General features: G+C 56.7%; 2 protein-coding genes across 5 annotated transcripts; both read left to right on the plus strand.

Moving 5' to 3' along the window:
- Window positions 1-2,434: 2,434 nt before the first annotated feature.
- On the plus strand, window positions 2,435-7,272 carry FIS1 (fission, mitochondrial 1). The gene is made up of 5 exons (XM_047713103.1): window positions 2,435-2,613; window positions 3,495-3,627; window positions 6,021-6,097; window positions 6,550-6,655; window positions 6,973-7,272. Exons 1-5 carry the CDS (start codon window positions 2,569-2,571, stop codon window positions 7,068-7,070), a joined length of 459 nt encoding a protein of 152 aa, XP_047569059.1. The 5' UTR covers window positions 2,435-2,568; the 3' UTR covers window positions 7,071-7,272.
- A 2,028-nt stretch (window positions 7,273-9,300) lies between these two features.
- Window positions 9,301-13,979, plus strand: CLDN15 (claudin 15). Of its 4 annotated transcripts, none has more exons than XM_047713097.1 (5): window positions 9,301-9,521; window positions 12,116-12,280; window positions 13,147-13,266; window positions 13,354-13,470; window positions 13,550-13,979. In XM_047713097.1, exons 1-5 carry the CDS (start codon window positions 9,305-9,307, stop codon window positions 13,720-13,722), a joined length of 792 nt encoding a protein of 263 aa, XP_047569053.1. In that variant the 5' UTR covers window positions 9,301-9,304; the 3' UTR covers window positions 13,723-13,979. The 4 variants fall into 4 exon arrangements, with proteins under 4 accessions (XP_047569053.1, XP_047569055.1, XP_047569054.1 ...); XM_047713099.1 differs by having other exon boundaries at window positions 13,185-13,266; XM_047713098.1 differs by having other exon boundaries at window positions 12,185-12,280.
- The last annotated feature ends 3,320 nt before the right edge of the window (window positions 13,980-17,299 follow it).

Raw genomic sequence — 17,299 nt, forward strand, 5'->3', positions numbered from 1 at the left:
CGGACCACCGAGCCCTCTTCCTAGAGCAGCCCGGGAGGAGACCCCCCCCCCCCCCCCCCGCCCGACTCCTCGCTTCCTCCCGTGCCAATTTAACCGGCACCCGGAAGTGCAGACGGCCCCGCAGTTTCTAGGGTCGTCTTTAGAGCTCCTGTTGTTAGGGTTTTATTCACGCCACAAACGATGCTTGGACTCCTGGTCTTTGGCAGAGAGATGAAGGAGGCCCAGTCCCTGTCCACATCAAGGACGGCAGGACGGGGTGATAAGCTCTGTACCGCGGGGACCGGATCGAAGGAAGCTGTCCCGGAGCGGTAACGGCCCCGGGGCTGGCGGTCGCCTGCCCTGTAGGCGCTCCGGTGTTTGCAGCGTGAGCGGAGAGCATTCCGCCTGGAAGCAAGGTGGTTGCCCGGAAGGCGTCTCGCCGTGCAGGACTTGAGGGTGCCTGGAGATGAAGTTGGGAAGGTAGGCGGGGGCGATCCTGAAGGGCTTCCTGGGCCACCAACCAAAAATGGCAGTTTCCTTTCTGCCCACTTTCAGGACCAAATTTGAGAAGTGCCTGCTTTTTTGTTTTGTTTTGAATATTACCATCCACACGCAAAGAATCCATAGGACTGTGACTTGAAGGCTGTTTGTTATTTCATTATATTGCTGTGTCCTCATTTAATGAAACCATTCCCTGCCGCTTTTGTTTACCGCCACAAATAATGTAGGAACGAATGTCTTCATGTCTTGCTTTTCCTTTTTTTTTTTTTTTTTTTGGTTTGGCTTTTGTTGAATGTGTCCACAGATACTAGTCAGAAAATAGTACATCGTTTTGCTCTTACTTATATTCCCTCACTGCTTTCCAAAAAGTTAATAACGGCAACAGTAATATCTATTTACGCAATCCTTATAAATTGAGTATTTGCTGGTGGTAGGCTCTGAGCTGGGCTCTAGGGGCATAATATGAGCAATTTAGTACAGACCCCGTTCTCATGCGGCCTCCACTCTTGTAGGAGAGGGTGGCATTCATCAAGTCATCACACAAGCGTATAATTACAAACCGACAAGTAGCATGAAGACCAGTATTACAATCTCAGCCCTGGTGGTAGTTTGCAGGGTTTCATTTTTAGTTTTCCTACTGAACTGCCTTCATTTAAAATTTTCCTGCTGTACTCGAAACAAATGCCTTCTCGGGATTGCTTTGCTTTCTAGGTTTTAAATTAACCTGTGTTGCTCCTCCCTAGTTCATCCTGCTGCTTAAGGTAAGTCCTCTGTTGTAAACCAGCAAAAAAAAAGCAAATTTAGGCCTGAATTGTTTCAAGATGAATAGTTAGAGTCTGTTTAAGAACATGTTCTGTCCTCTCCTCTATTCTTTAACAGACTCCCTATATCAAAGTCATTTCAAATGTTGGAACTAAGTAGGAAAGACTGTCTCTTCCCTACCTAACTCACAAGACTATTATGGGAATTACAAAAAAAAAAAAAAAAAAAAAAAAAAAAAAAAAATTAAAGGGACTTTGCAAACGTGAAAGGTTTTTGGATGATAATCACCTGCATTTGCACTGCCCTCTTTACTGTTGTTTATTTCGTGTCTATTCAACAAATACTTATTGGACATTGATTTTGTGTCAGGCGCTGGGGATGCAAAGATAAAACAAGACCCAGGCTCTGCCCTCATGGAACTTACATTGTGATGTGCACTGGAGCACTGTGGGTCAAGGTGAAAAGAATCTGAAAGTCGCTACCTACCCAGTCCTTTCACTGCACAGCTCAGGTGCCAGAGGAGTGAATGTTTACCTTTCCCATCTTTTGACTACTCCTGCCCATGACCCACAGCAGATCTTCCCCCTTGGGCACACGCAGAGGAAGGCTTTACTTAAGTATTAAAAGACTGGACCCTCTCTGCAACTAATGGGGTAACAGCTTCTCTTTAAATTCCCATTTAAAGATTTATATAGTATCCCCTATTCGTATGTACCCCAGTCCCTGCGTGTATGGTTAACAGGTCCTGTTGTCATTCCTCTTGTAAATCAGCGGAGGCCCAAAACCCCTTGGTACCAGTTTTGATTTTGTTACAGGCACGGAAAGGTCTCGTAGCCTCCGGTTTCCCAGACATAGACGGGGTGAGGCTAGAGGGGAGGTAGGTTTAGATTGGTCCCCCAGTCCTCTTTCTGCTGTTTTTCAGCCCAAGGGCTAACCACCAAGACATAGGTCCAAACTCTATTAAGGCAGCCTCGGTGGAGGAAGGCACACGCGGGTCGGGTCACTTGCGAGGACGGGTGACCCGTGAACGTGGGACTTGAAGTTGTACTGTAGCTATCCGCCGGTGGCGGCTGAAAGGGGGACCGTTCGGACCGTGCGCATTAGTGCCCCCAACGTGCGCGCGGGCGGTGCGGGGGGAGGAAGGGGCGGGGCGCTACCGGCGGCGGGGGGCGGGTTCGGCGTCAGCTGTGTCAGGTGATTGGCTCCACGACGGGGAGGGGGCCGGTTTCCGCCGGACGACGGAAGTGGCTCTCCAGCTCTGCCAGTAGGCCATGGAGACGGTGGCACTGTAGCGAGCTAGGTGTGAAGATTGCAGGGGCGGCGGCCATGGAGGCCGTACTGAACGATCTGGTGTCTGTGGACGACCTGCTGGTGAGGCCTGGCCTCGAGGGAGGGAAAGGAGACATTCGACGGGCGGGTCCCGAGGAGCGTCCGGTTGGGGCCAGACCCTCTACCCTGCATCAGTTTTGCCTAGGGAAGCCGAACTACGGCTCCCGGCATCCTCTGCAGCGTCCGGCCCCTGCCCAGCGGTTCTGCTTTGTCCAGTAGCCTAATGGGAGTTGTAGTTTTCTGCGCCGACACGCCCCAGTCTCGGGGCCTGCGGTCTGGCGTTGAAAGACTGACAGGTGCTGGGTGAGTGGAGGAGTTAGGAGGTCAGGGTGCGGACACCTTTTTTTTTTTTTTTTTTTAACTGTTCCTTCAGTGGGGGGGAATATAGCAACTACCATGAAGTTTCATATATTACTCACTGAATGCGGCACGGTGCTAAGTGCATTGCAGGCCATATCTCAGTCTTTGCAGCTCTGTGGGCTACTCTTGGCACTGTTCTTATTCCCAATTTGCAGTTAAGTAAAGGTCCAGGCCCAACAGGGTGGGGCTGGTTGGGAGAAGCAGCTGCGTGGGTTGTTGAGAAGTTCTGACAGCGTGTTTACTGTTTAGCCTCTGGGGTCAGCTGCTTCGGGAGCGGTGCCTGGAGCTGCCACCAGGTGGCATCTCCGCTCGGCACCACTAGGGGGAGGGAAGCGGACAGGGTTACTGTCCAAGGAGACAGCCCGTCGCTAAGCAGCAGAATCCCTGGGTCTGGGTCCCAGGGATGAAGCTAGCGGAACCTGGGGTGCCAGATGCCAAGACCCGCGGGAAAATGAGGCAGAGACTGGGGAAGATGGGGTGTAACTGGGAATTGAACCCGTAGGTCCTGGTAGAGAACGGTGCGCCCCTTCATTTCTAAATGACTCCTCTCCTCTCCTTGGCAGAAGTTTGAAAAGAAATTTCAGTCTGAGAAGGCAGCAGGCTCTGTGTCCAAGAGCACGCAGTTTGAGTATGCCTGGTGCCTGGTGCGAAGCAAGTACAACGATGACATCCGTAAAGGCATCGCACTGCTGGAGGGTGAGTTTCTAGGCTACCCCACCCTCCCCTCCCCAGCTGCTGCCACGGCTTCGTTCACTCCCTCCATCTTCAGTGCTGGGATTCTTTTTCTTTTTTAAAAAAATATTTTATTTATTTATTTGACAGAGAGACAGACAGAGATCACAAGCAGGCAGAGAGGCAGGTAGAGGGAGAGGGAGAAGCAGGCTCCCCACTGAGCAGAGAACCCGATGTGGGGCTCAATCCCAGGACCCTGAGATCATGACCTGAGCAGAAGGCAGAGGCTTAACCCGCTGAGCCACCCAGGTGCCCCTGGGATTCTTTCTCGACATGGCAGTTATTTTCCTATAAACACCTGCAACGAAGGGCCGCCCCTTCACCTGGCTTCTCCCAGTGTGCTTTTGGCTAATCCACCTCATCCTTGTTTCGCCAGCGTATGTCAGTCCCCGCAGGCCTCTGGCGATCTGGGAGCCTGACCTGGAGAGTGACTTAGTCTGAGGTCACACAGCTCGTGAATTAGCGGCTGAATGAGGACTGGAAGCTCCTGTCTTGCTCTTTGGCCTCACCATGTTGCTTATTCAGCAGCTGTTGAAAACCTTCCATGAGGGCGGTGTGGAAGAAGTGCAGAAGACAGGCCCCGGAACCTGGGGGCAGATGGCAGTTTTGTTTTGTTTTGTTTTGTTTTTTTATTACTGCTAGTTTTTTTTTTTTTTTAATTTAAATTTTATTATTTTTTTAAACATGTATTTTTATCCCCAGGGGTACAGGTCTGTGAATCGCCAGGTTTACACATTTCACAGCACTCACCATAGCACATACCCTCCCCAGTGTCCATAACCCCACTCCCCCTCTCCCAACCCCCCTCCCCCCATCCACCCTCAGTTTGTTTTGTGAGATTAAGAGTCACTTATAAAAAAAAAAAAAGTCACTTATGGTTTGTCTCCCTCCCAATCCCATCTTGTTTCATTTACTCTTCTCCTACCACTTAACCCCTCATGTTGCATCTTCTCTCCCTCATATCAGGGAGATCATATGATAGTTGTCTTTCTCTGATTGACTTATTTCACTAAGCATGATACCCTCTAGTTCCATCCACGTCGTTGCAAATGGCAAGATTTCATTTCTTTTGATGGCTGCATAGTATTCCATTGTGTATATATACCACATCTTCTTTATCCATTCGTCTGTAGATGGACATCTAGGTTCTTTCCATAGTTCGGCTATTGTGGACATTGCTGCTATAAACATTCGGGTGCACGTACCCCTTCGAATCACTACGTTTGTATCTTTAGGATAAATACCCAGTAGTGCAATTGCTGGGTCATAGGGTAGTTCTATTTTCAACATTTTGAGGACAGATGGCACTGTTTTGACTGGAATCCTATTTCCTGTTGGTTTTGGATGGGCCACCATTTGCCAGAGGCCACAATACCTGACTTTTAAATTCCTCTTTCCCCTCTACCCCCTTTTCTTGGCCAGGTAATCATGCGCAGGCAAACAGCATCCTAGCAAAGGATGGCCATTGTCAGTCGATAAAAATAAGAATCGTTTCTAATGCAAATAACCTCACCCTGCATTTGCCCGTTTGGTTCTTTCAGATTTTTCAGCTTCCCTCTGCAGCTCGGCGCAGCTGTAGGTGGGGTCTCTAAGCGTTGCCAGTTCCAGTGGAGGAGACAGAACAGACATGTGGGGAGATTTATAAACACCTGCGGAACTATTTAGCCACAGATTCTACTGCATAGTGTACAGCTGAGCACATAGGCCCCTGGGAAGTCACTGAATTAAGAAAGAATCAGGTCGGGGCACCTGGGTGGCTCAGGTCATGATCTCAGGGTCCTGGGATTGAGCCCTGCATCGGGCTCTCTTCCCGGCAGGGAGCCTGCTTCCCCCTCTCTCTCTCTGCCTGCCTCTCTGTGTACTTGTGATCTCTGTCTATCAAATGAATAAATAAATCTAAAAAAAAAAAAAAAAAAGAATCAGGTCGAGTCATTTAAGAAAATGAGTTTTGAATTGATTTTTTATTTAAAGGGGGAGGGAGGGCAAACTTATTTGAACACTAGTCTGGGCAGTGGACGGCCGCAGTGAGAACGCACAGCAGGGACCAGAGGTGAGGAGAGCGGTCTTTGGCTTCTCCGGCGCCTCGGTTTCCTCTCGGTTCCCTCGAATGAGCCCGAGCAGACGGCAGCATTGAGACCAGGGTGCACAGCAGCGGCCGGGTGTCTGGCAGCCTGCGCCCATGCGGCCCCAGAGGTCTGACTGGGAAGCCGGGAGGGACCGGAGCTGAAACAGAAGCTCAGAACAGTCCCTTTCAGCCAGGATCAGACAGGGACTCGGAGAGTGGAAGGGGTGTCTGGGACACCAGCGCTAGGAAAGGAGAGAAGCGGTGTTCACCCTTCTGCCTCTGCCCCCTGCAGAGCTGTTGCCCAAAGGGAGTAAAGAGGAACAGCGGGATTATGTCTTCTACTTGGCCGTGGGCAACTACCGGCTCAAGGTAAGGCGGAGCGTTCCCTTCTCCCACTGCACCTTGCTGGGGTGGGCTGCAGCGCCTACTCGCTGCTCCTCCGGGGGCCGTCCAGAGCCCTGGCCACCAGGAAGGCTGAGGAGGGCTGTGGGTGGCAGGGGGTGGTGAGGGGTACAGAGGTGCAGGGTGAGAGTCGGCTGAGGGAAGGCAAGCGACGGAGATTCCAGCTGCCGAGGGTGTGGGGAGCAAGGTGACCTCAGGTTGGGGTGCAGCCCCAAGCCTCGGGTTATCTCCCCCAGCTTATCACCCCCACACAGTTGGGGTTGTTTGTGGACTCTACTCCGCTGGGTGGGGCTGGAGTCAGGGAGGAGGTGGAGGGAGGAGCCCCCGGGGGCCGGCCAAGGTAAGGCCGCTCTGATGAGCAGGAGAAGGGATAGATACTGAGGGGGGGGGCGTGTGTGGTGTGTTTTCCCCGAGAGCAGGAATATGAGAAGGCGTTAAAGTACGTGCGGGGGCTGCTGCAGACGGAGCCCCAGAACAACCAGGCCAAGGAACTGGAACGGCTCATTGACAAGGCCATGAAGAAAGGTGAACCCTTCCCCTCTGCCCTCCTCCACTCCCCACTCCCCTTGCTCCCGGGCCCCGTCATGCCTCTCGGTTCTTGGTTAAGTCCTCTTCCTTCCCCGAGGCCTGGGCTCTCTGGTCTCCCTTTAAATGACGCCCTCCCCCTCAGGCAGCTCCTCAGTGGCTCAGAAGCCTTCTTTCTCCAAGCCCGAGGCCCTCACCTCATGACTCCGGGGGAGGAGGCACGTCTGTTGAGGCGCATTGGGCAGGGAGAAAGAAGGTGGTGGGCAGTGTCCCTGTGGGGGCTGGGCTCCTGACAGTCTCCCTTTTCCCTCCCCCAGATGGCCTGGTGGGCATGGCCATTGTTGGAGGCATGGCCCTGGGCGTGGCAGGCCTGGCTGGACTCATCGGACTTGCTGTGTCCAAGTCCAAATCCTGAATGAAACCGCGCCTCTGCCCGGGGATACGTGGGAGCCTATGGAGGACACTCGGAGAGGAGGGGACCATCCATCCTTGCTGTCCCTGTCTTCTGCACCCCGTCACTGCCCTCTGGCGTTCAGCCTCCTTTCCCCAGAGATGTGTCCGGTAGCCCCAAACCATGTGCCCCAGGAGGAGTGTAAATAAAACAGCGTTGGCTTGGGGACCTCTGTGTCCGTGTTGAGGAAGGGGTGGGCTCTTTTGGGCCCAAAGGTGGTGGTCATGCGTGGCCCTTTCCTGCTCACTTTCCTACTCCCGTCCCCCACGGCTGGTGTGGGGCGTGCCTTTGTCCGCCAAGCTGCCCAGACCCCACGCCCTTCCTTCCTCCCCCACCCCCAGAGCACATCGGGGACAGGGACGCGCACGAGGCCTTTGCATGGCACAAGGGTCCTGGGGGAAAACAGTGACTAGAGACGGGAAGGGCAGAGCTGGGGACAGGCCAGGATTTATGTCTCCGGCTCCTCTGGCCCACACAGCTGCCTCTCAGCACGTGGAGTTTTCCACACCAGGGGGAGCCCCCACTCAATTTCCTCCAAAACCTCCGCCCTTCCCTCTCTTTGTCCTCCTGCCGTTCCCCTCCCCGTCCTCCTTAGGGGATGGGCTGCTGCCCAGGGGCAGGCATGGGGATTTGGCACGGAGACGTCAGAGTTCTGGAGAAAAGTTACAAACTCGGGACATCCTGGTACGGAGACGTCAGAGTTCTGGAGAAAAGTTACAAACTCGGGACATCCCGGTTGTCGGTTGTCGGCTCAGAGATGGGAAGGTCGGAACCCGGTCCCCACCCAGCCTGCTTTGCCCCACACCCTCCGGTGCCAGGCTCAGCAGGGGCCTGTCTTGCTTCACTGCATACCTCGCGTTCCACAGCCCAGCCAGCCTGGTTGGGGGGACTGGGGAGGCGGCCCCTGAGGGGAGCGCACGGGAGCCTGATACCGTGAGGCGGGCAGAGGGGGGATCCACTCTGGCTCAGCCATGTCCTGGGTGACTGCCTGGGGGTAGCATCCGGCCCCTGACCCCCGGAGACTGAGCCCCTGTGGCATTTGCAGGAGGAGAACCCGAGCTGTCCTGGCCGAGGCCTAGGAGCGGGAAATGCGCCAGGACAGGTGCTCAGCAGGTGCTCAGCGTTGGCCTGGGGTGGGGACCCGGAGGTTTCTAATCCATCATAATAGAGCTGGTGACAGTTCTGATAACTGAGCTGCTTAGATTAGCGACGGGATCACTTTCTGGGCCTGCGATTTATCACCCTCTGCGGCCCATGGCAGCAAGATCAAGCTTGGTGCCGAGAGTCAGATCAACCCACAAGGGGGAGATTTAAGTTCAGGAAGTTGAAGTTTGGAGGAAAGCAGCCCACTGGCGGCCTCACCCCAGCCTGCGCTACCCAGACCTGCGGGGGTACCAAGGAGGGAGCAGTTCACACTTTCGGGGAGCTTCTGATCTGGGGTCACAGGTGAGGAAGCTAGTTCTAGTTCACAGAAGCAGAAGCAAGCTCGCGGGGCTCTGGGAAATGCTGGGTCTGGTTTGACTCTGGGTTGGCTGGACTCCAGAGCGGTGGGTATACCCTGTTCCCTTATGCAGCCTTAACCTACCTTGGAAGATTGGGCCCAAACGCTAGGTCTTTTGCGTCTCCTAAATTATTCTCACCAACATCCAGGAGAGTGGCTCTGTGCCTCGGATCCTGCCACACCAAAGGTATGTCTGGGAGCACACACTGTCTCTCGGTCACCTTCTCTGTCCTCGTCCCTCTTCGTTCATTATCTGGCCCCCCGATGAAGGCTGAGTCAGAGACGCTTCCCCTCGGCTCCCACCGCCTCCCGTGGGGGCCCCTCCTTGACTATATCCGTTTGTTCCGTCACTCCCATAAGTCCTCTCCGCCCCCCTCTTGGGGCGGGGAGCCCAGAGGTTGGGGGAAGGGGTGGACTTTTGGCCCGTTTCTTTTATTCCCTCCATCTCTTCGTCAACAGCCTGGTGCTGGAGGCTCATTCCTCTGCCCAGACCTTCCAGGAAGCAGAGACCCGGAGAGAGGGCCGGGGACGGAAACCGGGAGACAGACCTGAGGCCCAGACTGCAGCCGACCTCCCTTTCTCTCGCCCCAGCCTGCCTTAGCACCCCACCTTAGCCGAAGCCCCTCAAGGTCTCGCGGGGCTCAGCCCCTCCCCTTCTCTGGGGCCCCCGGCGCCCCTCGGGGCCCTGCGTCCCACCATGTCGCTGGCCGTGGAGACCTTCGGCTTCTTCATGGGAGCCCTGGGGCTGCTGATGCTGGGGGTGACCCTGTCACACAGCTCCTGGCGCGTGTCCACCGTGCACGGGAACGTCATCACCACCAACACCATCTTCGAGAACCTCTGGTTCAGCTGTGCCACCGACTCCATGGGAGTCTACAACTGCCGGGAGTTTCCGTCCTTGCTGGCCCTCTCCGGTATGCGGTGGGGACAGCTCCGGGGGCAGAGGGTAGTGGGAGGCTGGAGGAGGGAGAGGCCCCCGGGGAGGTGGGCGCTGCCCATGGTCGGGCCTCGGGCACCAGACCGTTAAGGGGGTCTGGATCGGGCTCAGCGGGTTGTGGGGGGCAGTGCGCTGTCTGGAAGTGTGGGAGAGACTTCGTCCCACGTGTCCCCCTGCCCTGATGGGACACTCCTAGTGGTTACAGGCACAGCAGGATCCGCCTGCCGGGCTCAGTTTACCGCCTCTGCGCCCTGGGCAGGTCAGAACGTGAGCTTCCTCGGTCCCGTCTGTAGGACCCTCGTCTCATAGCACCGGCTCACAGATGCTCCTGGGCCGGGATAAAGCACACCGAGTGTTAGCGGGATACGTCAGCGTGTGTACGCACGCAGCCAGTTTCTGCCTCTTAGCTCTGGTGTGGGAGGGCTGGGATCTGCGGGGTGAAGAGGATGCCCCATCTTGGGTTCTTGGGGTTGAGACACGTAAGACCTTCAGGCTCCCGCTGGGGCACTAGTCCCACTGCCGTGGCGAGTTCTAAAGGGCCCTTTGAAAGGGAACCTCCTGCCCCTCCCAAGTGTCCGCTGGAAGCAGGTTGGGGGGTGTGCGTGCATGTGTGTGCTCTGCGATCCCTGGCAGTGTGTTTTTTGAAGTTCTTGGTGGCTTGGAGTCTACCGCTCTTTTGGCCCAGAAGGTTCTCCCTGGTGGCTGTCGCTCCTTCCTGCTTCCTGCTCACCCTATGAGTAGCTCCCCCCACCCCGCCCCAGGGGAGTCTCCCGTCAGTCGGCCCCAAGCCAGAGACCAAGAGTGGAGGACCAAGTACCCTATTCGCTGTCGCTCCCACGCCCTCCTTGGAGCTGTCTCGCTCTTTCGGGTCCCCTGCTGCGGGTGCGGGGTAGTGGATGGAACCAAAGCCAGCACTGGGTGTGGAACATGGCTCCTCAAAATCCCCCAGGAATGCCAGAGATGCTCTGAGAAGTTAGGGTATCTGGGTGGGTCTCTGTGTCCCCCCTATTCCCAGAATCTTCTGAGACAGCAGCGGGGGCCTCATGCCTTCTTCGCTCTCTCTAGGGCTTTCTGTGTGCAAGGCAAGTGCCCCCCCCCCCCCGCCCCAAGCTCCATCTAAAAGCTGAGTGTCCTCTGGGCCAGAAGCTCAGAGTGCTTGGGGGCCTGAAGGGATGCTGGGGGCAGCCTGCACAGCAGCCACGGCCATTGCCACCGCACCCACCTCAACCATACCTGTGGCTTGGGGAGGGGCCTTGGGAGCTCGTCCACCCAAGAAGGGCCCCACTTGGATCTGCTGACGGAGGGGCACGAGCATACGGGCGGGGAAGGGCAGGGGAGCACTGCCTGGCATCGTGGGTCGCCTGGCTCTGCAGCCTCTTAGTGGCCTCATTGTACCAAAGCTGGGAAGCCCCAAGGACAAGTGTGAACCTACCCAGAGTCCCACAGGTGGTAAGGGGGTTGGAACCCAGGCCGGTGAGCCCCTCTGAGGCAATTCTGGTCCCAGGGGGTTCCTGACTATCATTTAATCACATCCAGCTCGCGCTCCCTCGGGACCCATCAGTAATCTCCCCCTTGTCCACCAGGGCCACCTGGGAAGCCTGGGCCAGTTCAGTCCTAGGTAGAGGCGTGTAGATGAATGGGTGCGTAGAGGATACGGGGTAGGGGAGAGGGTGGGAACTCCAGAGGGAGTAGCTGGGAGTGAGAACTTTGGTCCTCCTCCCTGCCCGCCAACCCCGGGCCACTCCGCATTCTCCTGGCAGAGGCCCAGCTTTTCCTTCAGCACCAATGGCACTGCCCCACCCGGGAAAGGGGAGCAAGGTCCTTGGAGTGCTTGGCAACTATCAAAGACAGAGTAGGGGGAAGGGGACCAGGAAGGAAAGTGGCCATTTCCTTCTGCTTTGAAGAAGGGGAAACTGAGGCACCCAACATACCTGAGCTAGATGGGCTGGGCTGGGTCCTGCGCCCAGGTATCCCACTTTCCGGATGAGAAACGGTCCTTGTCCAGTGACCCATGGGCCACTGCTGCCCCCTACCGGTCGCTTCAGGAGAACGCTCAGTTCGGGCTGACTGGGGCTGTGCCAGGCACCCGGTGGGACCTAGAGAGAAGCAGCTGCAGGGAAGAGGGAATATTCAGTGCAATTTCTGTAACTCACAACAGGGCATGGTGGGGATCTGACAGACCAGAGGTTCTCAATTGGGGTGATTTTGTCCCTCGGGGTTCATTTGATAGCGTCTAGCCCTGTTGATCGTCCCTCTTGGGACTCAAGGCTAGGGACGCTGCTGGACATCCGAAGGGCACAGAACGCCCCCCACCCCCAGAACAGAGGGCCAAAGTGTCAGTAGTGTCAAGGAGCAAGCCTGTCAGGGGGTGGGGAGCAGAGGCTGGGACTCCTGGGGGCCGAGGTAAGCTCCTGGGAAGGAGACCGTGGGACCCCTTCGGCTGAATAGGGCCTGACGGGGAAGGAGAGGACTTGAGGGCCCTTATGGGCTGAGACCCGAGCAGGGGCTGGCTCGGTTGTGGAGGGGGAAGGGGCCAGCTGAGGGACCCATGGCTGCGCCCCACCTCCCCAGGGTACATCCAGGCCTGCCGGGCGCTCATGATCACCGCCATCTTCCTGGGCTTCCTGGGCCTCTTCCTAGGCATAGTGGGGCTGCGCTGCATAAACATTGGGAGTATGGAGCTCTCCAGGAAGGCCAAGCTGGCGGCCACTGCAGGGGCCCTGCACATACTGGCTGGTAACTGGGGGAAGGTGACGGGTGTGCCCTGCGTTGTGGTGGGGGGTTGTGGTGGCAGTGCACCCGGGGTTCCCTGTCCTCTCCGGCTCAGCACTCCCTGTGGGTGTCTCACCTTTCCCATCGCACTGACACCTACCCTCCCTGCTCAGCTCTACCCTCTCCCCCTGCCCACCCAGCCTCACTCCTGCTCTCCCAGTCCCTCAGCTACAAATCAGTCCATCAGCAGTGTTTCTTGAGGCCCCACTAGGAGCCAGGCATGAGTGAGGGATGAGAGAGACCCCAAGGTGAGTGACCTTACAGCCCGGGCGGGAAGACCAGAGTCAGGGCATACGTGCAGATTCACCGCCCGGCTGTGCGGTGCGACGGGCCAGCTCTTTTTGGTCTGCAGAGCGCCTGCGCGCGTCCCCTCGCGGCACCTGTGAAGTAGGGCGCGTCTCGCCCTCTTCTCCAGCTGCGGAAACAGGCTCAGAAAACTCTGGTGACCAACTGGAGGAGCCCCCAGAGAGGGGTGAGGCTGGTCCTGTAGTCCTGGGTCTCACTGGCCGCGGGCCTTCGCTGCACTAGTGGTAAAGGCGTGTCACAGGCTCTGGGGGCTTCGGAAGGCAGGAGGAAGGGGCTTCAGGGCAGCTGTGCGGGACCACTGCTGGGGCAGCTGGATTTCCCAGGATGGGTCGGATTTGTCGGCAGATTCCAAGTGAGGCGACTAGGTGACCAAGATGTGGGGCGGGGTGGGGTAAAGAAGGGGCCAAGGGCAGAGTGTGGGAGACTAGACATGAAAGAGGGGCTGTGCTCGGGGAACCTAGGAGACCGGAAAGGTCAGGAGCTAGGGAGGGAGTGAAACTTGCCACCCCCTCCCCCTCTGCCAGGTCTGGGGCTCGAGCGTGGTCCTCTTCTCCCTCCCCAGGTCTCTGTGGGATGGTGGCCATCTCCTGGTATGCCTTCAACATCACCCAGGAATTCTTTGACCCCTTGTATCCTGGGACCAAGTGAGTGTGGGAGCCCCACCCTGGGGGGCTGTGGGTGGGACTCAGCCGGCCAGAGATAGCGCTGCCCCGCACCTCTCCTGTCCCCAGGTACGAGCTGGGCCCCGCCCTCTACCTGGGCTGGAGCGCCTCCCTGCTCGCCATCCTGGGGGGCTTCTGCCTCGGCTCCGGCTGCTGCCGCGCTCCTGATGCGGACCGGGCCCCCAGGTAAGGGCGGTGCGTGCGTCGGCGGGGCAGGAGGGATGGGAGGGGTGCTCCTCCACTGACCTAGGCCCCTCTGAACCAGGCTCCCCTACAAGGCCTCCGCAGTGCGGTCCCCCGTCCTCACTGACGGCCTGTGCCCCGCGGCCTCGGACGAAGGGGACAGCACCTTTGGCAAATACGGGAAGAACGCCTACGTGTAGGACGCAAATGGACCCCATTCCCCTCCCAATGCCCCAGCGGAGAAAGGCCCCCTGAACCTCGGGCGGCAGGCGGTGCCCCGACTCCACCCCCAAGGCCAGAAGCCACGCCCAGCTCTGACCGAGCCTCCGGCCCCGCCTCCCACCCCGGCCACGCCTCCTTGGTCCGGCCAGGAACCTGCCTCCTTAGAACTCACCTCGGACTCCTGGGGCAGGACCTTCTGGGTCTGGGCGCTGGTTGGTTAAGGGGGTGGAGGCGTCCCCTACCGTTTGTATTGTGTATAAATACATGCATGAATAAATTTGTACTGTGAACTGTTCAGGGATAGAGAGTGTCATGAAGTGGCTGGCCAAGTGACGTCTCAGTTCTTGGACCCAAGGGACACTTGTCCCTCTTTATCACCTTTGGACTGTCTCATCCGAAAAGGAGAGGAGGGGTTGCAAATAATTTCACGAGCGTGACACTCATAATTACAAGAGTCATCAAGGCGTGGATAGGGGAAGACCCACCTCTAGGAAACTGAAAGGGGCGGAGGGATTCCCCCGGCCAGCCGGAGCTAAATCGCTCTTGACTCTCGACCTTTTTCAAGGAGACAGCTGACCTGAGCAGAGTTCCTTTAGCTGTGCCTGAGTGGATCTCACAGATCAACAGCCCTTTGAAATTGTCAAATCAACCAGGTCTCCTGCAGGCAGATTTTTCTGGGGAAAGTTTCAACGATTTCCAGAAAAGGCTCTCAAGGGCTCTTCCCAGAGGCTTGCATCTCGGTGGTGTGTGTGTGTGACTTGATGGTGTCCAACTCAGACACGGCAGTGGGTCATGGGCTGGCTTGGAACAGGGCTGGTGAGAGACAGGAAAATAAGGCCACAAGAGTGAAGCCTGACATCCAGTGGAAGGAGGGGGACAAGGGCCCTAGGCCAGTACCTGTCCTCAGCAGCGTGGACCGGACCACCAGTCACTGGGGTGCCCTGGGTTCTGATCTCACCCCCTTTAACTTTCTCTTTCATCCTATTTATTCCCCTGCACTGCCGTTCCCCTGCGATGTAGAGCCCCTCCCCCCCCCCACCCCGACATGTGCATCCTAACCGGGCCCTCTCTCTGCAGCCTCAGAAGTACACGCACCCCCGTGCGTCTTCCCCAGGCTGGCAAATTCACCAACTTCATCACTCCCCCCAGCCAGTTCATGGAACTCCTGTGACCAGCATACTCGACCCAAATCACACAGCTTGACAATATCAATCACCTCGGGCTCTCCCTTCACTTCCCCTCTGCCACCTCCCCAGATCCCATGGATTCCCCCTCCTCAGTGGTTTTCACATCCACTTACTTGGCTCCCTTTACTGCCTTTGCTGGGTCTGACCGTCATCCCAGGATTCCCCTGGTGGAGTTTCTCATCTGGCTAATTCTCTCCACCTTCCCCCCATGGAGTGCCAAGCGTTGTGCTGCCTTAGCAGCTCCCTAGCGCCTCGGGGGGATAAAGCCCAAGACCATTAAGGCCCCACACACTGCCGGGCCCTAGCCCACCCTTCTGTGTGGGGTCCCTACTCCTCCGTACATTGGTGCTCTCCTAGCGCACTGGATGGCTCACTGGCCTTGCAGTTTCCTACGGGTCTACCCAGAAGCACAGGTGCCTTTTCAGCTGTTAAGGGGGTTCCTGGTCAAGAAGTTTGTGGAAGTCTGTATACCCTATTGCCCCCCAATTCCCTTCTTCCAGAAAGTTTGTGGATGTCCCGCTGGTCGAGCCAGTAACATGGCCAAGTCGAGAGTCAGTGTGTAAGGGACTGCACGAGAGCGTGGATGCTAGTGTCATGATCTACCCGTCTGCTGTGCCAAGGACTGGCCCACGGGGTTTGCTTTATTAGCAAACCCATAGTGGGTTTCTCTCTCAAAAATGAGAACCTACACCTCATGAAGGTTCTTACAACTCTGAGAGGCCATCAGAGTTCCTCGGGGAGGCCGGTATCCTGCGTGCTCCCCGCCAACCCCCTCCAGTAAAGGACAAAGGCTAAGTACATCTCCTGACATCCCCCCGGGTCATTTCCAACCCAGTCTTCCACCCCATCCCCCGCCCCACAGCTTCTACCTCCTTTCCCAGAGCCCCGCCTGCCTCTTCTCAGCCCTTCCCCGCTCTCAGGAAGGCTCATGTGAGCCAGCTCCCGCACTTGAGCATCTAAGTACGTGCCCTGAACACGGGCACTGGGTTAAGTTTTGATATCGTCCGTTCCTCCTGCATAGTCACGTGGCTATCAGGAGCTACTGACAGACTTACTCTTCTAAACAATACTTCTTTCCCTTTTTGCTGTAAGTAGTGTGGTGCCAAGACATGGCTTCCCGCCCTCCAAGAGCTCCCAGCTAGGAGCGAAGTGTAGACGGCTGGTTGCCGCGTGGTGGGCAAGGTGTGAGGGCTACGGCGAAGAATGGCCGGTCTTTGGAACGGGCTGGACTACAAACTGCTGGAGGTCTTTGGTAATCATGTCCACGTCTATCACTGACAGAACTCTCCAGATGCCAGGCCCTGGGCTGGGCACGCCGTCCTGTTTAATCCTCCCACTACCAGGGCCGTGGCTGTTAGGAGAGGGGGACCTGTGATCTGGCTGGCTACACAGTTGGGAAACAGCAGGACCAGGATTTGTCCAAGACTGAAGACACAGCTGGCCTGCTGCCTGGAGTTCTGGCCTTTCCTAACTAATTCACATCAACTAAATTCAGCTCTCACAGAGGCCTGTAGGAGTGAGCCCCCAGGCTCTAGCATTAACCTTTCCCACCCTTTGTGCGCCCAGGAGGAGGCTGTGCTGTACCCTCCCTGGCCACGGGGACGGCCCTCTACAAGCTTTGGGCACCCTGCTGATTTCCCGGAGACCGGGGTGTCTCCCAAGGTAGAGACTGATCTCCCCAGCATGTAGGAACCTGGCGAGAATTGTTCTAGGCCTTTCCTTGGGGAGTGTGGGTTTAAGTGGGGGTCCAGAGACCCTTCCTAGATACAGAACATCAACGGAGGGCTCCTGGAGCCCCCTGGCATCAGAGCCATGCGGAGCCCTTGGGTCTGGCTCTGTCCTATCAGTCAGCTGGGAAGGCTGTGTCGCTGAGTAGACAAATCTTACATCAGGCAGAATCTATGTGATTCTTTTCATAATAGCGAAATATGGAACAATGCCGGTGAATTTAGGAACAAAGCCGACGAGACCGTGTTCTGACGGCAAGTCCAATGCAGGTGATCACACCGAGGTGACGATGACATTTCTCAGCCAAGACAGAGTCTTTCGTTCCCCTCCCACCCTCCCTCCCTTTCTCCCTTCTTTCCTCTTTTTTTGCCCTCCATTTTCTTCCTTGATGGAGAGGAAGACTGAAAGGTCAGGATCCAGGAAAGTTTCCCTGCATGGGAGAGACAGTAAATTCAGGCCGGAAGTCCGAAGCCAGCAAACGACTCCTGGTGTCCCGGTTACTACTGCCACGTAACAACCTCCCCCCTCCCCGAGCCTCAGTGGCATAACCCACTGGGTCATACACACGGATTCTGCAGGCGAGGCGTCTGGGCCGTTGTCGAGATGGCTGTGTCTGCTCCGTGATGTCGAGCACATGGCCAGGAAGCCTCAAACGGCTGAGGGTGATTTGATGCCTGGTGGCCAGAACCATCTGG

This window comes from Lutra lutra, chromosome 18, assembly GCF_902655055.1.
Source record: "Lutra lutra chromosome 18, mLutLut1.2, whole genome shotgun sequence".
Taxonomy (NCBI): Eukaryota; Metazoa; Chordata; class Mammalia; order Carnivora; family Mustelidae; genus Lutra; species Lutra lutra.